Here is a 20,432-nt window from a genome sequence, read left to right on the forward strand (position 1 = left end):
CAGCTGCCCACACCTGGCTCACCCAGGCTTCCCAGCAGACAGCAGCCACTCAGCTCCTGCCATGCAAGTCCTCTCACATACACCAGCCTTCGCTGGAGACCAACTAAGCAACGTAGCCACGCGCCTGCTGTTTCAGAACACAACTCTTCGGAGGACCCAGCAGCGACACCCAGCGCTCCCGCCACGGCGCACGCCCAGAGTCAGGGCAGGAAAGAAAACCCAGAGAGAAACAGGAGCCCACAGAAGAGAATTTACTTCACGTGTTCCCACCACAGGGACTCAAAGGTCGCTCCAGGTAAGTACATGTTAGCACAGCTCCAGCCAGCCTCTCCCAGGGAGCCTGCGGCCACGGGCCTGGCAGAGGACACTGTCCTCCCAGCCCATCTTCCAGCCGCAGTGCTGCTGCCACAGTCCAAGTGCACAGTCTTTCAGGGGTTAAAACCAGAGTGGGTGGTGATGTCCACCCTGGAAGGCCATCCGCCCCCAGTGGCCAGCATCCACACCCCCCGGTCAGTGCTCTCCGGTCTGCACGAAGTCTTCTGTGACCTGCGTCAGGGTGCTCAGGCACTGCCAGCTGAGCGCAGCCAAGAGCATGACGAACGACAGGTAGATGGGGGTGTAGTGGCTGCGGGAGACCAGCTGGCAGCTGGGCAGGTTGTGCGTCCGCACGGCGGAGATGATCTGTGTGGTTCTGCTGGAGGACGGGTCTTCGGCGGGGATCTTCTGGTAAATCTGCCAGGGAAGAGACGCGCCCGTAAGTGGTGCTTTATGCAGCCCCGGAGCATCGCCAGTGTGGCCCTGACAGCCGCGCTTGCCAGTGGGGTCGGCCTCTTGCGCACGTTCACGGAGGAGGAGACTGAGGCCAGAGAATAGTGGGGCACGGCCCAGAGCAGCCCCTCCCCCAGGCCGAGAAGCCCCAGAGCCTGTGCCTCCCCAGCGAGCGGGACGCCGAGCACATGCTGCCCGGAGTGCCGAGTCCCCATGCACCTCAGGAGCCCCTGGGGAGGCCACTGTCCCTGAGGGCCCAGGTGGGAGCTGGCGGGACCAAGACGGGTGATGAGCTCACCCTGGAGAGCCACGGGGAGGAGATCAGAGCGCCTCTGTGCCCTGAGGACAAGTGACAGTCACGTCGGGAGCCAGAGGGCGAAGCTGAGACAGGGACGCAGGCGGCCCGGACACACTGAGCCCAGGATCCACAGGGGCTGAGCGCCTAGTCAGTGCAGGGCAAGACAGGAGGCCATGCCAGGGAACAGGCTGCCCTGGCAGAGTCTCTGTGGCCCAGAACAAATCCAAGCCGCTGGCCAGCTGCCTGAGCGTTTATTTCTGTCCCCAACAGCTGGCTGAGCGCACCCACCAGCAACTGTCCAGGCCAGCTCTAGGCAGGGGCAGCTTCGCAATCAGAAAGCTCTGATGGGCACAGTCACCCGCCAGGGGAACACGGGGGTCACGACATGCTTCCTTCAAACATCAGAGCTGCAAGTGGGCATCACCACCCGGCCAGGAAGCCCAGGAGCCATCAGAGCAGGCAAGCCCTGGTCTCGCTGCAAAGCACAGCCTGGTGGGAGGGGGCAGGCTCGCTGCCCTAGCAGGGACTTCACACCTAAAATTTGACCTGAAATTGTATTTACAAAACTTCAGCCAGTGCACAGAAAGCCTAAATCCACGTCTTTGAAGCCAACATGAAAATCACGGTCACGCTCTAATCCTTAAGGCTCAGAAACCTTCATCAATTTTTCTGAATTAAATCAACATAGGTATTTATAGTAAATAGGATTTCTTCCAAAATACCTTGAGTTTCACCAGAGAAGCAGGGCTCACTGGATCTACTTGGCTCTGCCCTGGATTGCACAAGTCCGAGACGGCACTAAGCAAACGTCGGGTTCTGATAAGCCAGAGGCACTTTGTGCATCCCCCACATCCCGGCCCCAAATCAGACTCGGAGGTAAAACTTCGATGTAATTCCAATAGTTAAAGAAAACAAAATAAAGCCTGAATTTTAATAGAGCAATGAGCTGACCACAAAATGTTTACAGTTTTCTAAAATTAGTAATCAGTATAAAAGTGCAAAACCCAAAGTCTGAACAATAAACCACAGCAACCATTTCTAATTTGTATAAAACGGAGAAGCCGCGCCTAAACCACCCCCTTCCACTCAGAAAGGCTGTAAGTCAGCCCCTCAGAGCTATGGCAAACGACACAGGCTCTGAAGCCAGCCAGCCCTGGGTCCTAGTGATGGCTTGTGCCCTGGGGTCAGTGCCAGTGACCTTGACCCTAACAGCACCCACCTCTGGGTGGCCACGCCAGCACACAGGACGCCCCCCAATCCATGCCAGTCACGTGGCAACTGGATCATCACGAGTCTTGCCTCAGCAACGGCTGAACCCTTCCGTGGAGTCACTAAAAGGATTTTAGTATTTTATACAACTCAGTCTTATCTTACACCTGCAGGTGCCTCAGGAAGAAATGCTGAGGGCAAACGTGCCAGAGAAGTGGGAAGGACAGGCAGAAGCGTGCAGAGTCCTGCCGTCACAGGTCACCTCTCTGTAAAGGCGCCACCAGGACTGGACTCTGGGCGGCAGGGCCCTCTGGGGCGCGGAGGTCTCTCTGCAGGATGTCAATCTTCGGCAACACTAGGCCCAAGGCTCTATGCGCCTCCACCAGATGACAGTAGCCAGCTCCGCCCAGTACTGGCCACCGAAACATCTGCAGATACTGCCAAGTGTCCCGCCTCAGGGCCCAGTGGTCAGCATACCGGACAATGGGAGGCCCTTGTGGGCCCAGTAGGGCATTAGGCCCCTCACGCTCAGATCTGACTTGAGCAAGGTTTTTTTTAATTTGGCATTTGAAATGAATTTGCAGAAGAAAATTTAGAAGTTACTGCGACTCGATGGTGTTCCTTTGCCAGGACACCACACTATAGCTCTTCCAGTGAGGCACGTGGGGTGAGGGAAGGTTCTGAGACCCATGTGGGCAGGCGCTCCACGGCACTCAAGAGCCTGAGCCGCACATGCCCTTCCAGGGAGACAAGCAGCCGGCGGCCTTTCACATCACCCTCCAGCTCAGAAACGGGCCCGCGCAGGCACTCACGCCAGCCCAGGGTCCCGCTGACCCCTCTCCTCTCACGGCTCCTGGGCAGGTGCTTGTTCCTAGCAAGGCACCCCAGCCTGCCCTCTGTGCCCTACACAGTGTGAGCCTAGGAGCGCCTGACACCCAAACAGGAAAGGCCTCACCGGGGATGCCGCCGACACGCGCAGAGGCGAGCGCCACCCACCTCCTGCATGTACTGGTGCAGGATGGCCTTCACAGCCGGCATGTTGGTGGCGTCCAGCATGAGGGTCACCGCCTGCCCTTTGCGGATCTTCACCACCCCTCTGAACACCTGCTGGTTGTTGTAACAGGCGGCCAGAGTAGCGATGGCCATAACCTGCGGGTATCAAGGAGGGAGAAAAAACATCATTCGCGAACGAACAAAGCAAGCAGCAAAGAATAGCGCTACAATCCCAGGCACGAAAAGGTCAGAAAACCTGCAGACCGGAAACAGCCAAAGGACTAAGATGTAACCCCCTGAGAAGAAAGGCCCAGGCAGAAAAAGCACGCCAGGCGCCCCCCACCCCCACCCCGGCCTCCCGGCCCAGCACCCACAGGATCGAGCGGCCTCTAGTTCTTTGGCTTGGAAAAAACAAACACAAGCAGATGCAACATTTTCCGTGCTGGAGCAACGAGCTGTATTAGATCTGAAAAGTGTATTTCGAAGTAATGTCTGCAAAGAAACATCTATTTTAATTGTTTTTTTGTTCTCTACGATGAACACAATCATTAGATATTTTAAAAAAATTGAGGGGGTAGAAGAGGGGAACAGTTTCCAGAGCTCAAAGGTAAAGCACTTCTAGGCTCAAAGGCAGCAGCCTGAGCCGGATCCAGATTCCAGTCCCGCCACACAAGGCAGACCCTAAGGACAGGCGCGAGCCGCCCGCCAGGTCAGCTCCACCCGGGCGTTCTTCACTTATTTGAATTGGTAAATAACTGCTAACATTTTAAAGGTTCAAGCTCCTGACTCTCCAGGGGCTGGGTCCTCAGATCAGGTTTGGATCTCCCGAGTCTAGGAAAATGAAAGCAACAACTGGAGGCTTAACTCCGACTTTGCGACCTAACGGCTCCCCACGTTTTCCCCGGGCCCCCTCACAGACCTAGCGGAGCCCTAGACTGACCTGTGAGGTGAGGAGCAGCTAGTTGAGTATAGCTGGTGGGGAAAAAAAGAGCAAATCCAGAGAGAAAGTTCAGGAAAGGAGCAGTCTTAACCTCGAGGCTGAGCTGAGTGGTGGCGGGGAGCAAAGGCAAGGGGCTGAGACACGGCCTGCCCCCGGCAACAGAAAATCACCCGGAGCCTTCTTTTCAAGGAACCCGATGCCCGAACAGGCGAGGCACCACGCCCAGCATGCTACTCCGGGCCAGCCGGCCAGGCACGATACCTGGGGAATGGCACAGAAGTTGAACACGCTCTGGTTTCTCAGTCTCGACAGGTAGGTGATGACGTCCGGGAGGTGCTGCAGCGCGTTGGTGATGAGCTCGTTCAGGCATTGCACGGCCACATCGATGTTCTCCGGCTTAGCAAAGTCGCCCAACTTCTTAACATACTTGCCCCAGACCTGAGCGGGCAGGGTTTGAAAACAGGCCGCGTGAGGCCCAGGAAGACGGGAGAGCAGCACGCGGGGCTCTGGGCTAAGAGCGACGCTACACGGCAGGCTTTCTCAGCTGCCGGCGCCTCCTTCCCCAGATCCCGTCCATGCAGTGGCCTCTGCGGCCAGCCAGGGTCTGGACAATAGGTATTCAGGACAGCGTCCCTTTGGGACAGAGTGAAGACCAAACAGGTCATTCGGAACCCTTAGTCTACACTGAGAAACAACCAGGCAGACGTCAGGACACCAGAGCCACAGGCCAAGACCAGGCGTCCTCGGTCCGGCCAGGCCTGTCCATGCTGGTGCGCGCGCAGCACGGCGGGGCAGGGAGCAGGTCGGGGGAGTCGGGGTGCCCTTCCCAGAGCTTGGGGCTTGGATTTGAAACCACATCCTCAAAGCCAGCGGCTGGGACTGGCTGGATGATTTTTAATGATATTGTCTAGAGGATTCTTGAAAGCAAACAACTTGGTCTTGGTAATTCCTAAGCTTCCAAAGAGTAACACTCCCTCTGACCAGATCCACTTCCCCCAATCAACAGCCAGGCCTAAAGGACCCCTCTCCTACCTCTTGAGGCCAGAACTCTCTGCCTTCTCGCTGGTCTTCCAGGTAGTCACGGATGATGTTTGTTTTCTGCAGGAACAGGCCCATGGAGTTGGCGCGCACTGTGTCTTCACCAACTAGCGGGTCTTCGAACTCCGAGGCTGAGAAGAGGCGGGAGAGGCCGATGCCCACCAGCCCGGCAACATAGTGGCAGTACTGGGAAGGACAGAGGTTGGAGAAGAGAGTGGTCGGGCACATTGGCAATGAAACCTCTATGGAGAGGGAAACACCAGAGATCCCTAGCTCCAGGAAAACAAGTTCCAAACAGAAGGTGCAAGATCTCCTTAGAAAACTCAAACAGGCACTGTAAGGATTGCAGACACTCTAGAAGGGCATAAAAGATTTGACAACAGTGATCCCTGGCTGGTAGAAGGTGAATGCTCTTCATTTTTTAAATTGTACTTTATGTATTTCTACACACATTATAGAAATGCACACGCAAATGTAACGTACAGCTTCGAGAATAAAGCTACTAAACAAACTAGTAAACTTTTTTGTTACAGTAAACTTCCTGTTATTCAAATTGGGCGAAGGTAATGCAGGAAGAGAGCATGTGCTAACAGAAACCAGAGCAACACTGTATTTTAACACCAAGTGCTCAGCGCTCTGCATTTTCAACCTCACCGACATCTTAGGAAAAGTAATTACCCTGATCCCCACGTCACAGGTGAGGAAACGGAAGCACAGAGAGGGAATGAACCTGCCCAAGGCCACTCATCTGGGAACTCGGAGGCCAGGGATTCACAACCAGGCGGTTGTGGTAAGCGTCAGGCTTTAACGGCTTTGCCAGAACTGCCTCTCTCTGCCAAGTGAGTTTAGCCAATGTGATTCCTAATTGTCAAAGAATTTTTTTCCATAAAAGCAGTTTATCGAAGTTATCCCCCGTGAAAAGAAGTATTCCAAATCAACTAAACACAATGCACTTAACTAATGGATGCCCCCTGGCCCAGCGAGGCAGCGGAAAGTGGTTACACGAGGGAGCTCAGGGGTGGGCGTTAGAATAAAGAGCTGGGCAAATCCCATCTCTCCCAGGCAGGGAGGGCGCCTCTGGCCAAGGGCGATACAGAGACCAAGGGGCACCACGAAACGGCCGGGAAAGTAGTTGACCTCTGCTTTAAGAGAGGAATCCTCTGGAAAGAGTAAGTTAAAGTGAAGTTAGGGACAAAGAACTGAGCCATGGACAGCTACAAAAAAATTTAAGAATTACTAAAAATTAAACTTCATAGTACGTCCATAGTGCTGTCCAAAGAAAAGTGTATCTGTGTAATAGCACTTTGGGCAGAAATACCCCTAGGATGGAAGTATTCAGGTCTCCCCAGAGGTGACTGGAAAAAGAGCCTTTAAAAGGATTCAATTTAGGGGCCTCCCTAGTGTGAAAGGGGTTAAGATGCAACCTATGAAGCTGTCCGCAGCCACTGCAGCATGAGTTCGATCCCCCGGCCAGGGAGCTACCCACATGGTACAATGGACCTCTCCTGTCTCCCCGCTGCTCCCCTCAGCAGTGTACTTCAGTCAATCCGCCTGTTCTGTTTCCCACTGTTTCTGGTGAATCCTCTCACCCCCCGACACCTCTGGCCTGTACCCCAGTTCTTGTATGCATAAATGTCTTAAAAATAAATAAACAAATAAATAAAAGGATTCAATTTATTTGATCAGTTTCCACTCAACAGCCCGTAATTCAGTCTCCAGAAGAGATCTGCACAGCAGAGAAGCCAGTCACTACGCAGACAATCAGGGCTGGCTGTTGGCCAGGAGTTAACTTGAACTACAGAGACTAATATTCTAGCAGCACGTATGCCAACTTGGGGTGCAAAAACCAGCAGTTTCAAAGACGCTGCCATCAAGCTTGGGGCTTGGAAAACAAAGAGGCCAGACCTTGAGCCTAGGCAGATTTGATGAATCTAGAGTGCAGACACTGACGGAAACCGGGTAACGACACGCCCCACGTACCACAGCTGAGCCGTTTCGGGCCTTGGCTCCCACGGGCCAGAGGAGCAGGCCGTTCTGTGGACAGTGGGCAAGACCCACCGCCTAGCCTGACGCTCAGTTTAGTCCACTGTCAGTTATGCCACTCTGTCTAGTGAGGATCCTCCTGCCCCTTACTGCCACCCGCTGCTCACAGAGCAGCTCAGGGACACACGGGTCCAACACAACGCTACCAGTGGCCACGTCCACACGTCGCCTGCTCTCCGGTCTGAGGGCTGTTGTCTCCTGAGGACGGCCTCGCCCATGACAGTGTCCACAGCTCGGCCCCTGCAGACACCCACAACCACACACTGACCTCTGGAAGGGGTTGCTGGGGAGGAAAGACCCCAGGGTGGTGCCTAGGGACTGTCATGAACTGTTCTGTTTCTAAAGAAACATAATTGAACAGCTTGAGATTCCCACTTCTACTCATATGGGGGACCAAACTGGCACTGAGCTCAAAAACACCCTGAGTCAGGGCAGAAGCGCAGGTGGCTGAGATGCTGAGGTGTGTGCACACACTCTGAGTGACCAAAAACACACTGACTACGATCTGCAGCACCCGATCTCCCCGCATCACACAATGAGGGGGGCCATGTATAGCCAGCCCTGTGTAAGCCAGCAGCACTGTCACCAGTTGCGCCCTCACTTCCGGGACAGGTTCTGTCCACTGTGGTTCAACTTAGGGTGAAGGCTCTGGGGTGTGGACTATTTCGGGGGGAAGAAAACCTGCACTGGAGGATGACGCTCTTGCGTCTGGGCCTCAGGCTGAGCCGGCTCTTTCCCACGTACCACGCTGCTCCCAGGACACCAACCTTGTCCCACTCCTGTTCAGACGTTACGTGCTTATCCAGGAACTCTGCCATCCCAAATCCCATTTTCTTGCAAATGTCAGCGATCACGGTTTGATATTTCTCAGCCAGATTCCTAAACTCGAGGGAGATCTGAAACGAAGTACACACACAGGAGAAGGTCAACGTAGGGGGCAGCCAGGCCCTGAAGACCCTACCGCAGCGGGCCCGTGGCCAGCGCGCCCAGACGACCGTCTGCGCCCAAGGCCCAATATTAAAATTGAAGTTTCTAGACTCAGTCTCACCATACACTCCTCTTGCCAAAATACAGAGAGAGTGGGATGCCTCCACGCAGCACTGGGCAAGTGTGAGGACCTTGGGAGAACGCCGCGCCGCAGACAGCGGACAACCCCGGAACAACCCCCAGCGACTGTTGTTCTGGAGGCAGGGCCTACAGCCGGAAACACCGACACTCAGCCCACTGCCCATCACCACCTCCAAATCCGCCTGGTGAGCTAGAGGCTGCCCTCTCCGGGGGGACTCTTTTTAACACCTTAGAACAACTCTGCTTTGCTCAACCCCAGAGAGGCTGCCCAACACTTTCGTCCTCAGCCCCAGTCCCCATGCAGGGCAGCAGGAGTGAGGCTTCTTAAATTACTGCTACCGCCCAAATGTCTCGTTTAAATCCAAAGGTACGTTTATGGGTCGTCAAAATACCACGCAAAAGCACCACGAAACCTCCTAAATAAAATGCTCCAGAACAGTCACCCAGTGAACAGACTGAGCACCCGCAGCGTGAGAAATACTTGGGCCGCTTCACAGGTTAGGAAATCTTCGGGAAATGCCAAAATTCAGTACCCAAGGGAAGCTGTGACCCAGGGAGCAGATGCCCATGTTGCCCTCCACACTCTGCTCTGCCCAGCGCTGCCACAAGACAAAGCCAAACTCTTAATTCCCGTGTGGGCAAACCCCACAGCAAAGTCTACCAAAGGTGACTTGCTCCCTGGCCGCTTGGGTCAGTTCTATTTATACAGGAGAGGCAGGCAGAGTGGGGAGGGGCTGTGCCCCTCCAAAGAAATAAACCACCAAGGGGCTGGCAACCCCCCAGTGACTCTGGTATCATCATATCCCTGCTGATCCAAGAGGTGAAAACATAAATACATGGGAGAGTGACAATGACAAGTTCTGCTTCCCAGAAAGCATGGTGGGGGGGCAGCACCTCCCCCCACCCCCCCAGTGTGCTCAACCAATGAAGGAGTCCAGGAGGGCTGTTCAGTCCTGGAGGTGACTTGCTCAGGACTCCAGATTCCTGGCCCTGGTCCCGCTTGGGCATTGCCGTAGCGAGTCTGCCGGTGCGACAGCGAACGGCCTGGTGGTGGGGGGCAGGGAACACTGCACCCACCTATCAAGACCGCCCCCACTGAAAGCTTCGTCTGTTGTGATGGCAGCACAGACAACACCTGTGACTTCATGTCCAGTGTGGTTTTTACCATGTCCTGGTAAGGGGGAGGTAAAACGTGCCGGTAATGGGCACAAGAGCTTGTCAGGTGAAACCAGGCAAGGTGTTGGAGCGCCCTGCCGAGTTCCCTCCGCTATACTAAGTGGGATCACAGTGTGGATCTATCAGATCTTAACACTGCAGCAAAAAACAAATAGTAAATCAGTCATGAAACAGATCTCGTAACAAATCCGTAAGTTGCCCAATGTGCTGTTACTGCCTCCGTCTGAACGTAACCCCGTGAGTCCCTCAGCTGTGTTCAGAGGCAGGCCTCTCAGGCATCTGCTGTCCATGAGCGCCAGATGAGAAAGATAAACTCTAGCTAGTAACATAAATGAGAGTTCTAGAAAGCCTGACTTTACTAGAGCCATGAATGGCCACTAGGCATAAAACACCAGGCTCCCTCTTGATGCAGAGGCTGTACCTGGAACTGCACCCCCAAACCCTGGGGCCTGTGACAGAGCACACCTGGAGCCCACGGACCATAGGGCAGGTGCTAGAAACCACCCAGCCAGTGAGGCCTCCAAGCCAGGACGCTCTGTTCTTCTTGGACAGACCTTCACAGAGGACGCGGGTGGGTTCCATGGAGCCTGTTCCCAGGCCCAGCAGGGCAGAGACTGTGGGCACCAAGCTCTTGCCTGTGTCTTCCCTCTGTACCCCCAATTCCGCACCACTCTGGGAGAAGGAAGCTCACACTCCTGCGCGGACACCCCCGAACACGCCGCGTCACCTATTTGACAGAAGAACGGGTCGGCAGCAAAGCCGGTGCCTGGCCAGCCCTCTCGCTCCCTTCTGCCCCCCTGGGCAGGCCTGTTCTGAGACTCACCTGGGGACCCTGGGCCCTGTGCGCACCAACGGCCACATCGCCACTTCCTCCCCAGCGAAGCTCCGACTCCTCACCTCATCGCTCCTCTGTCTCTTCAGTTTGAACTTTTATGTACTGGAGATGGGGCCCGGCCCTGAGGGCCCTCCTCAAACACCCTCTGTGTGACAGTGGGGCTCCCCTGCCCCACAGGAATACAGATGTTTCTGTATTTCAGTAGCAAGAGCTCACATGAACGACTCTCCCCCAAAATTCTGCAACTGTGCACAAAAAGAAGGGCTTCTTGGGATTGTTAGGGAACCTGAGACTGCTAAATCACTCCTCTCGAGAAAACCTGAAATCACTCATTTGTGTTAAGACTGTCCGTGTCGTCCTCTAGAAAAGGAGGACCTAGTCACTGATGTAACAAACCTTCTGCAGCTCAAGAGTCTCACCATAACCTGCTTCATACACACAAACTAGGGAGGTCCTCACCGGGGAGGACTCACCAGGGCGGTCCTCGCCGGGCAGTCCTCACGCACGCGTAGTCTCGGACAGTGCCCGGGATCACACAGCTGCCAGGGCCGAGGACAATCCCGCCTCTCAGCCCTCACTGGTGCCAGCTGAAGAGCCTGCCTTGCCCGCGCAACAGGAGCAGCAGCCCTGCCCCAGGCTCAGGGACCCAGGAACTCAGTGTCACCTACTTGGCGGCACCGACCAGGTGCTGGGCCTGGTGACTGAGCCCCACCTTACTGACACTGGCCTGACTGCCGCTCCCTGAGAGGAAGCACAGCCGCGCAAAGCACCGGTGGCAGCCGCGGCTCTCACCACACGGGCGCTGTAACTGCTCACTGTGTCCTCGCGTTTCTGACGGCAGCGCTATCGCCATAACCCCCATCGCACACACGAGAAACCGAGGCACAGGCTACTAAGCGCCAGTGGACGAGTGAGAGTCAGGACTCCAGCCAAGGCTGGCTGGACACAGCGCCGAGCCCCCGAGCCCGGGACTACGCTGCGGCCAGCAGGCTCGGGCCCGCCCGCCGCCACCACCAGCGCACGCAGGGCAGGAGAAGGCCGCCAGCGCTACCGTCGGGAAGTCCTCCAGCACGTGCCGGTCCTTCTCCTTGCTCTCCATGAAGCGCCACTCGGGATCGTACAGGTACGTGTGGAAGTTGTGCAGCAGCGGCACCTTCTTCTCCAGGCTGATGCTCATGTCGTCCTCCACCGTGTCCAGCGCGCGCAGCACCAGGTAGAAGATGCACACGGCGTGGCTGCGGGAGGAAGCGGGCAGGCTCGCAACAGGCCTCCAGGCTTTACTTTCAAATCCCATGTGCGGGAGGATTTCTACCCCCTCCTCCCGCCTGGGCGCCGGGGAGCAGGAAGGGACACCCACAGCCTGTGCTGCCGAGTGAAACACAGTAGTTTCTTGGATGGGATCGAGGGATTTCGAGCTTCATAAAAAAAGAAACAGAATAAGCCCGGCCAGCTGGATGCCAGTGCTGCTCCCAGAGCCCCAGAGCTCCATTTAGCCAACTCGGAGCAACTGTGCGCGAAGCCTGCTGAGCAGCAGTGGGGTGTTTGCAGATCAAAGCGTCCAAAGACCACCTTTCGGGGCAGCTGCTGGGCCAGAGCAGCGGGTCTGAGCTTCTGTGTGAGCCCAGCAGGGCGCGGGAGGAGAATCCACCCGGGGAGAAGGGGGCCGGAACCGCAGGGAGCTGGGAATGGGCTTCAGCTGCCAGGCCCGAGTCAGCAAACCCGCGCCCCGCGGGAAGGGCCCGCTGCGGGGACCCCCAGGTGGGCCACTCACCGCATCTCCCCGTCCAGCGCCTCGATCACAGCGGCGAAGCTGCGGCTGGTCTGGTTCAGGTACTTGTAGCAGGTCCTCAGGCTGGGGCTGAGCGCGTCCTGCGGGCAGAGGAGCGCCGGGGCCGTGTGGGGGCGCGCGGGGCCGCGGGGCGGGGGGCGCCCCGCGGGGCTCCGCAACCCGCAGGCGCCCGCTCCCCACGGCCCGCACCCCGCGGGCCAGGGGCGGCCGCGCGGCGGGGAGCCCGCGCCCCTGAGCGCCGCGGCGGGGCCCCGCACCCAGGCCTGCCAGAGAGACATGCCGGGGCTCGGGCGGGACTCCCAGCCAGCCGGGGCGGGCGGGGGAGCAGGAGCTCTGGGGGCCGCCCCGCCCACTCGCCCCGCCCCGCCCCGCCCCGCCCCGCCGCCACCTGCACGCGCCTCCCCCTCCCCGGCCACCCAATCTGGGCAACAATCCCGCGGATGGGTTCAGCGACAACCCCGCATCCCGGCCCTCTGACGGGGCCTCCCCTCGCCCCGGCCGGCTCCAGCAACATCCGTCAGGCCCATTTAGGCCCATTTCTCCCTCTGGTCCGGTAAGTCACCCCCACCCGGCTCCTGCACCCTAACCCCTGCTCCCGGCCCCGCCCCCAGCGCCACGCCGAGGCTGTCCCAGACCGCAAGGGTCTCTGCGTAAAACCTGATCTTATCCCTTTAACCACTTCTGGCTGCTTTTTCTTTCACACCTGCTCAACCGCTGCTCTCTGAAAAGCCAGCTAGTCCTGCTCAGATTTCTGCAGCCACCGCTCCAGAGGGAGAGCAGATAGGGTGACTCCACGCGGGCAGGCGCGCAAGGACTGGGGTGGGGGTGTGTGTGAGACAGAGAGAGTTTGGCAGAGACTTTCTATTCTAGAGCAATTGCGGGGTTACAGGGACACCGCGGGGAGGCACACGCCTCCCCAGTCCACTCTCCCCCACTCTGTTAAAGAGCAGGGAGCAGTTGGTTGCAAGCACCCGGGGCACGTCCACTGGGAGGAAAGTGCAGCGGGCGGTGCAGGGCGGGCCAGGGCACCCTACACTCCCACCAGGATGCGTGTCTTTTGTCAAAAGAGGAAAGTCCTTTAAGTCACGTGATCATGACAATTTCATTGCCCGTTACAACGAAGCATCAGGAGCAGCAGCATGCACTGCCCCCCTGCACCCCGCGCCAGGAGATCAGTCATACGGTCTCTGGCATCTAAAAGTACTCAGTAAGGTTGGAAACGGGTCACTGGTTCCTCCCTCTCATAACATGACAGGGCCTCACCATAAAAGGACACACACGGGCAGCTTCCTGAGCTCACCGTGCAAAGGGCATCGGGAAACCAACACCATTTTAACATTTGGTCAGAGATGGTCACGGAGCCTCTGACCCGTGCCCTCCGAGCAGGAACACAGGAACGCTTTGCTTCGGGCAGGTCTTGTGGCCAAACGACTTTGAACTTAATTTACACCAAAGCGCTTCCCTTTCAGGCTGCGCCGGAAGGAGCTGGTGCTTGAGGGCTGTGCTCCTGCCCTTCTCTGTGGCGAGGAGACCCGAGGAGGTTGAGTCACCAAAGTTACCTGCTACTCGAGTCCAGATCTAGACTTAAGGTACTGGCCTTGTGGCCTGAGATGCCAGCCTGCACCCTGGGGCTCAGGGGGAGAGAAGTCAAGTCACAGAGCACCCACCTCCCTGCCCGGCGCCCTCGGGACAGCGCCACACAGCGGGCCGGGCACTCACCCTCCACTTACTCATCTGCCCCAAAAAACTTCAGCAAAATCAGCTTCACGAAACCTTGAGCTGCTATGGTCAGACCCTTCGTGATGAACTCAACCGCGCACACCGTCTGCTAAGAGCAGCTCCCCCAGCTTCTCTCTGATGAGGGGAGATGCCCAGATAATGTCACATGAAGGCGCATGTGCTCCCTAGTTTGTCTCCTCTGATGAGAGGGACACTCAACTATTTTTCAGTGGCTCAAGGGGTCCAAAAGGGCTCGGATGGGTGAGTGTGGGGACATACATCTGAGGAGGCGTCCATCTGTTTCCTGAGTCATAGGCTGTGCTATAAACTGCTGTTACCACAGCAAAAATAAAAAGAGCTCAGCCCCCCAAGGTGCGAAAAACTGCAAACACCCAACAACACTACCGTGTGGCCAGCGAACCTCATCGCGGAGGGAACAGCCCAAGCCCCACTTTGAATACAGTGCAAGAGTCCACGCGACATCTTGGCCTCACCCTCACCAGGCCAGCCCCGGCCTCCCTAGAGGGCTCACCGCTGCCGCCTTCTCCAGCCGCCTCCTCTGACAGACAATGAGACACGGGGAGTCTAGTCTCTGGGCTCAGGTCACAGCCCTATAAATGTGGTCCCAGACGGCAGACACTCACATCCCTCCTGCTGTTGTTTATGTTATATATATATATGAATATCATGCGGTACATCAATAACACACACCGTACGTAAGCTATCCCAGACAACGACGTGTGAACACGCTACGGTGTCACGATAGCCGGGTGATGATCTTTCTTAATGGCAATTATCTTGGCCTAAAATAGGCCGCGGCTACTTTTGAAGAGTCTCTTCTGCACCAGAATATAGCAGGCTCACGAAGCGGTGTCCACCGTCCTGTCCTGCTCATTTGACATCTCCAGCACTGAGATGCAGCAGGTGCGGGCAACTGGCGGTCCCGTCTTTGTTGAATGAATCAGCGAACCCACGCGTGAAGCTGACACACAGCAGCATGGCCGGCGGGGGGCGGGGGCTGGGCACAGCAGCCACCCGGGCACACGAGAGGCGGCAGGATCTCATGAGCTCTCTGGGCATCACAGCCCGACAGCCTCCACAGAGAAGCGGGGTGGGGGGTGTCTTCAGACGGGCCCGGGTGGGCATCCTGACCCACCAGCTGGGAGCCGCGCGACTGTGACGTCACGTGACGTCACAGTCTTCCAGAACGGCAGAGCTGAGCGCCGCTCCTGGGCTGCAGTCAAGAGTGACCAAGTGCGGGGAGTTACAAAATGGCCTCAAAACTGGGTGCTCTTTCCATCAGGAGACGGGGCATCTCCCCCATCCTGGAATCTGGGCTCCCCTGTGCCTTTTTTTACGCTGAGAAAGACAGTGGCAGGTGCGCCTCAAGCAGGGCATGGAAAGCAGGGGCACGCTGGGGCGGGCGCCTCCAGTGGCTGTGGAAGGACCCGGCTGCCCGCCCCGTAACGAGACACGCCAGCTCGGGGCCGACCGCCTGACCCTGGTCCTCTGGCCGGGAGCGAGCCCCAAGAACCCAACCCAGACCAGAGGCTCAGCTCTCTCAGAAAGTTGTAACCTGAGCTACAGAAGTTACTCTAAGTCATGCTGTTCACGCTGCTCTGTTGTGCAGGTTTTTTTCTTTCAATTAAAATGTATATAACAAAATTGACCACAGTAAGCACTGCTAAGAGGACGTGCAGTTCTGTTAAGTGCTGCGTCCACACCGCCTGCGCCCAGCCCCTGACTTCAAGCGCTCAGGGTCGGGGTGGTCTGTGGCTCATCAAAAGCCACCACCACACTGAGATGCCAGAGGCACAGTGCGGGGCAAGTGAGCCCCTACGAGCGCCACCGCCAACCTGAATACTCTGACCTCGCCCCCCTCCCGCCCGCCCCCCCCCCTCCCCCGGCCGTCCTGCATTGCTCTCATCAGACCCGGTTCTGCTTCTGACCATTCCCCACTTCACCGACTGCACTCAGCTCGTAGACTTCACCCCTGCTCGCGGACTTGCCTCTCTGACACTCCCTTTCGGCAGCTCGTCTGCCTCCTCCGGCGTGACCTGGCAGCCTGGGCCAGCTCTCCCCGCTCACTGAACCTAACCTCAAGGCCCCACACCTGACCAGGCACGCTTCCTGTGCTTTCTGAGGACAGTTCCCCTGAAAACACCTCCCTATAACTGAAGTTTCCAGAAACCAACTTGTATTAAGGTGACATGCGCCGTCCAGCCTACCTTACACGGTACCCAGACCCCCCAGACCCCCGGACATGGTGACCCTCTCCAGGGTACCACCTTCCACTCTGTGGCCACCACACAAATGTGTTTGGCTTTCAGCTGACCCTGGACACCCCCTGCCCACAGCATCTCCGTGGCCTGGCAACTTAAAAGTGAGCAGCCCAATGGGGGGAGGAGCGAGGCCTGCAGTCGGCTTCACGCCAGGCCCCGCCACAGGAAGCTGCTGGACTTGGGCAATGAATCCACCCCTGTGTCTGTTTCTTCACCTACAAGCTGTAAGTGACAGTAGTTCCCGATCAGGTGAGTGGGAGGTTTAAATCCCAGATGAAAGGAGGTGTTTACAGTAGTGCCCGGCATTCGGATGGCCTGACAGGTATTCGGATGGCCTGACAGGTATGGCCTGACAGGTATTCGAGGTGTGATACCTTATCTAAGAGGTCAGGAAGTAGGCGGGAGGCCTTCCAGCATCGAGAGGATTCCCACTCAGAAGCAGCACCACTGGCCCTCCCGAGACTGACCACACCCGCACGCCAGCCGCAGTGCCGCGCACGGGGGACTCCAGTCACCTGTTTGTTCCTTCAGAGACACGCCATCTGGAGCAGGCGGGGCAGTGCACCGCAGCTTGGAGACGAACCCAAATGGTTTGTGTTTTCAGTGCTTTTCTATTTGCCTGAACTATTTTACAACTAAACTACATTTTAACCTTAAGTGACCGGGACATAGAGCCACCCGGGGACAGGAGCTCCAAGTTCCGCGGCCACCGCAGCGCACCTACGGCGCTGTTCAGTTTTGAAAGATCCAGGGAGGGACACCAGGTGAGTGTCTGGAAAGAGCAGCACACCAGGCGTAGCTCGGGGAAGGACACAGCACGCAAGCTTGAGGTCGTGTTCGTCAAGAGAACCTGCAAGCGCTCGAGACACCTGAAATGCTGTATCCCAGAGCCCGGAGCAAGCTCTCCGCTGCGCCAGAGGGGACGCAAGGGCTGTGTGCGCCCCCGGAGACCAGAACCATCTGGAGATGGAGGGCGGTCTCAGGGCAGTAAATGGCTGTCACAGGCACCAGGGTCGGGCCTCTATCTGCCTTAGGTCACAAAGCCTGGAAGAATCTGCTCAGAGTGGACACCATTTTCCTCTCCGCAAAACAAACGTACAGCAGCATAAGTAACTCCAGGAAAGCACCGAGCCCGAACTCTCACACAGAATCCTAAAGGCAGTCTAGATGCATCTCCTGTGGGCAGCCCTCGGGCTACATCTGCTATGCCAGGCAGCAAGGACTTTCTCCTGTGACTTCCCGGTGGCAATTCCTATATTCTGCCAGGTCCCTGGGTTCGCCTTGTTTAAAAAGCTAAACATGCCTGTGGACAGGGCACCCACCTTTTGTCCATTAGCTGACTACAGCTACAGCAACAAGATTCCAATTTCAAATAGTTAAAAATCCAGAATCAAATTGGAGTCAACCCTGGTGGTGCAAGGGGTTAAGACGCAACCTATGAAGCTGTCCACAGCCTCTGCAGCGCCGGTTAGATCACAACCTGCCAGCGAGGGTCCCACATGGCGCCGCAGACCTCTCCTCTCGTGCCCGCTGCTCCCCTCAGCAGTGTACTTCAGTCAGCCTGCCTGTTCTGCTCCCCACTCTGTCTCTGGTGAATCCTCTCACCCTCATACCTCTGGCCTGTACCCCAGGTCTTGTGTGCACAAATAAATAAATCTTTAAAAATAATAATAATAATCTTAAATCCGAACGGGACTTGGGAGCATAAGCCCTACACACCAGCGGTAGGCCTGGGACTGACTGATGGCGGCAGGTGACCTCATTCTAGGCTTAAGGCTTGAGGGAGGTTCACAGGTCCGGGAACAGCCTCTCCAGGTGGGGCCTTCCTGAGAGTTTCTTGACTGACTTTACCTATAAATTGACAATGCTTTATTGGCCTGACAAGAAGGTGAGCTCTGAGTGTCTTACTGCCCTACCACCCATCCTGCTGGCTGTGCCCAACCTCTGGTCCACAGAGGTGTCCAGTGAGTCGCTGAGTGGCAGCCCTCCTGCTCCAGAAGGAGTTCGATCCCCGGCAGGCCAGGGAGCTACCCACAGGGCGCAGCAGACCTCTCCTGGCTCCCCGCTGCTCCCCTCAGCAGTGGACTTCGGTCCTTCTGCCTGTTCTGCTCCCCACTCTGTGGGGGGTGAATCCTCTCATCCCCACACCTCTGGCCTGCACCCCAGCTCTTGTGTGCATAAATAAATGAACCCTAAAAAAAAGGGTGCATCTACACAGGGCTGTGCTTCACTGGTATTTCCACCGGGGAAGACGAGAGCTTGTGCTGCAGCCGGGCGAGGCTGCACCTGAGAACGCATCAGCACCGTCACCCCGGGGTGCGGGGGTCGCGGGCCCGGGCCTTCCCGCGCCGCCGTGGAAGCGCCTACGAGCCCGCTGCGGGGGTGCGGGCCGGGCGGGGGTGCGGGGCCGGGCGGGGTGCGGGGCGGCGCGGGCCCGGGCGGCCGCTCACTCCGCAAGGATGCGGCGCGGCTCGCGTGAGGGATGCGCAGCGGCCGGCACCTCCAGCCGCCTCGGCTCGGCCGCCCGAGCGTCGGGACCAGGGCCGCGGCCGCCGGGGCCGCCGGGGCAGAGGCCGGGGCAGAGGCCGGGGCCGCGGGGCAGAGGCCGGGGCCGGGGCAGGGCCGCCCACCCGCCGCCGCCGCCAGGCTGCGCGGCCTACCTGGCTCATCCTCGGCATCACGCGCTGCAGGCCGCCCATCTTGAAGCGCAGCAGGTTGTAGAACTCCTCGGGGTGGCCCAGGCACTTGACGAACTCCATGGCGGCGGCGGGGGGCACCTGGGCCGGGCACCTGGCCGGGCACCTGCGGTACCTGCCGCGGCCGCGGGACGCTCTAGAGCCCGGCGCGGGGGGCGGGGCGTCCGGGCGGCTCGCGCGCGGCCCCGCCCCGCCCCGCCCCCCACGGGCCGGCTCTCGCGGCGCCAGCGCGCGCCGGGGTGGGCTGGCGGCCGCTGATTGGCCGGGCCCTCGCCCCAGGACGACGCCGGCCAATCGCCGGCGGGGCGCGCCTGGCGTGACGACGCGGCGCCCGGAGCCACTGGAGGCTGAGAGCGAGGCGGGCGGCGGCCTGCGGCCCCCGGGGGGCGGGGCTGGGGCGCTCGCGCGTGCGCGGTTGCCGGGGCAGCCGCGGGCGGGGCGGGGCGGGTCCGCGCTGGGCCGGCCGCCCGGCATCTGGGCGGGTCTCCCCGCCGGCGCCGGGGCCTCCCGGGGGTCGGGCGCGGGGGCCGGCGGCCCCCAGCACCCCAGCACCCCCGCCCCGCGCCGCCGGCGCCCCGGCCCCGCCGCCCTCTCAGCCGCAGACGCCAGAGGCCCCCGCGGCTTGGAGCGCGGCTGCCGCCGTGGGCGCGCAGGGCCCGCACCCCCCCCCCCCGGGCCCTTCCCAGGCCCGCCCCGGCCGGGCCAGCCGGAGCCCCTGCCCCCCCCGCCCCCCCCGCCCCCCGTCTGCGCGGGCCCCGCCCCCTCCCGCCGCCCGACCACCTGCACATCCAGGGGCCGCGTTTGCGTAGAACAGAGGGTGCAGCAGCCGCGCAGCGGCTCGTCCCCGCCCGGCCAGGAGCGGCCGGGGCGCCGCCGCCCGCCTGCCTCCCTCCCGCTGCTCCCGCAGCGCTGGATTTCAGTCCCGCCACCTGTCCTGCCCCCACTCGGGTGACTCCTCTCAGGCCCCCCACGCCCGCCCCGCTGGCCTGTACCCCAGCACTTGTATGCATAAGTCAGTAACTCTTTTTTAAAAATTGCAATTGAGGGCACACGAATTTGGGTAAAAACCAGAACTGCGCCTCACGGACGGATGTAAGTTGGGGGTTTGATGGAGGAAGAGAGGATGCGTGTTAACAAGCTGAGGCTGTTCTTGGGCAACAAGGTGCTGATGCTGCCCTCCCGCGTCCCCGCGGTGCTCAGGCAAGACCTCCGGGTTCCTTTGAACAAAATAATCCCACACAGGCTTTGTGGACGCCACCCCCACCCCAGGCCAAAGCCAAAGACACTGGGAACCCCAAATCCCATCACCACCCAAGGGAAGGTGGCTGGGACCTGAGGGGGGGGGTTCAGCAGCCGGGTTGGTATAAAACCAGACACGTGGGCTTTGGGGGGTTCCCCATTTGGGCTCTCCGCCAGCTCGCAGAGTCCGGCCAGCTCTGAGAGTGCCTTTGGGTTTCCAGGTCGGTGGATCGGGTAGGACGCATGAAAGACTTTATTTCCCTATTTTCTCCCTGAGTTGTACATTTTCCTCATTTCCCCTTCCCTTGTAAATAAACCTTTTATGAACCTTCTGTGTGT

The 20,432-nt window shown here is 58.6% G+C and overlaps 1 protein-coding gene across 1 annotated transcript; it reads right to left on the reverse strand.

Moving 5' to 3' along the window:
• Window positions 1-236: 236 nt before the first annotated feature.
• Window positions 237-18,917, reverse strand: FDFT1 (farnesyl-diphosphate farnesyltransferase 1; the record flags this gene model as incomplete). Its single annotated transcript, XM_084232302.1, has 8 exons — window positions 237-732; window positions 3,272-3,424; window positions 4,470-4,646; window positions 5,241-5,432; window positions 8,057-8,185; window positions 11,420-11,603; window positions 12,140-12,237; window positions 18,819-18,917. The coding sequence occupies 8 exons, from the start codon at window positions 18,915-18,917 to the stop codon at window positions 511-513; spliced, it is 1,254 nt and encodes a 417-aa protein (XP_084088428.1). The 3' UTR covers window positions 237-510.
• Between the last annotated feature and the right edge of the window lie 1,515 nt (window positions 18,918-20,432).

The sequence above is a fragment of the Talpa europaea genome (assembly GCF_964194135.1).
Source record: "Talpa europaea genome assembly, chromosome: 4".
In the NCBI taxonomy this organism is placed as follows: Eukaryota; Metazoa; Chordata; class Mammalia; order Eulipotyphla; family Talpidae; genus Talpa; species Talpa europaea.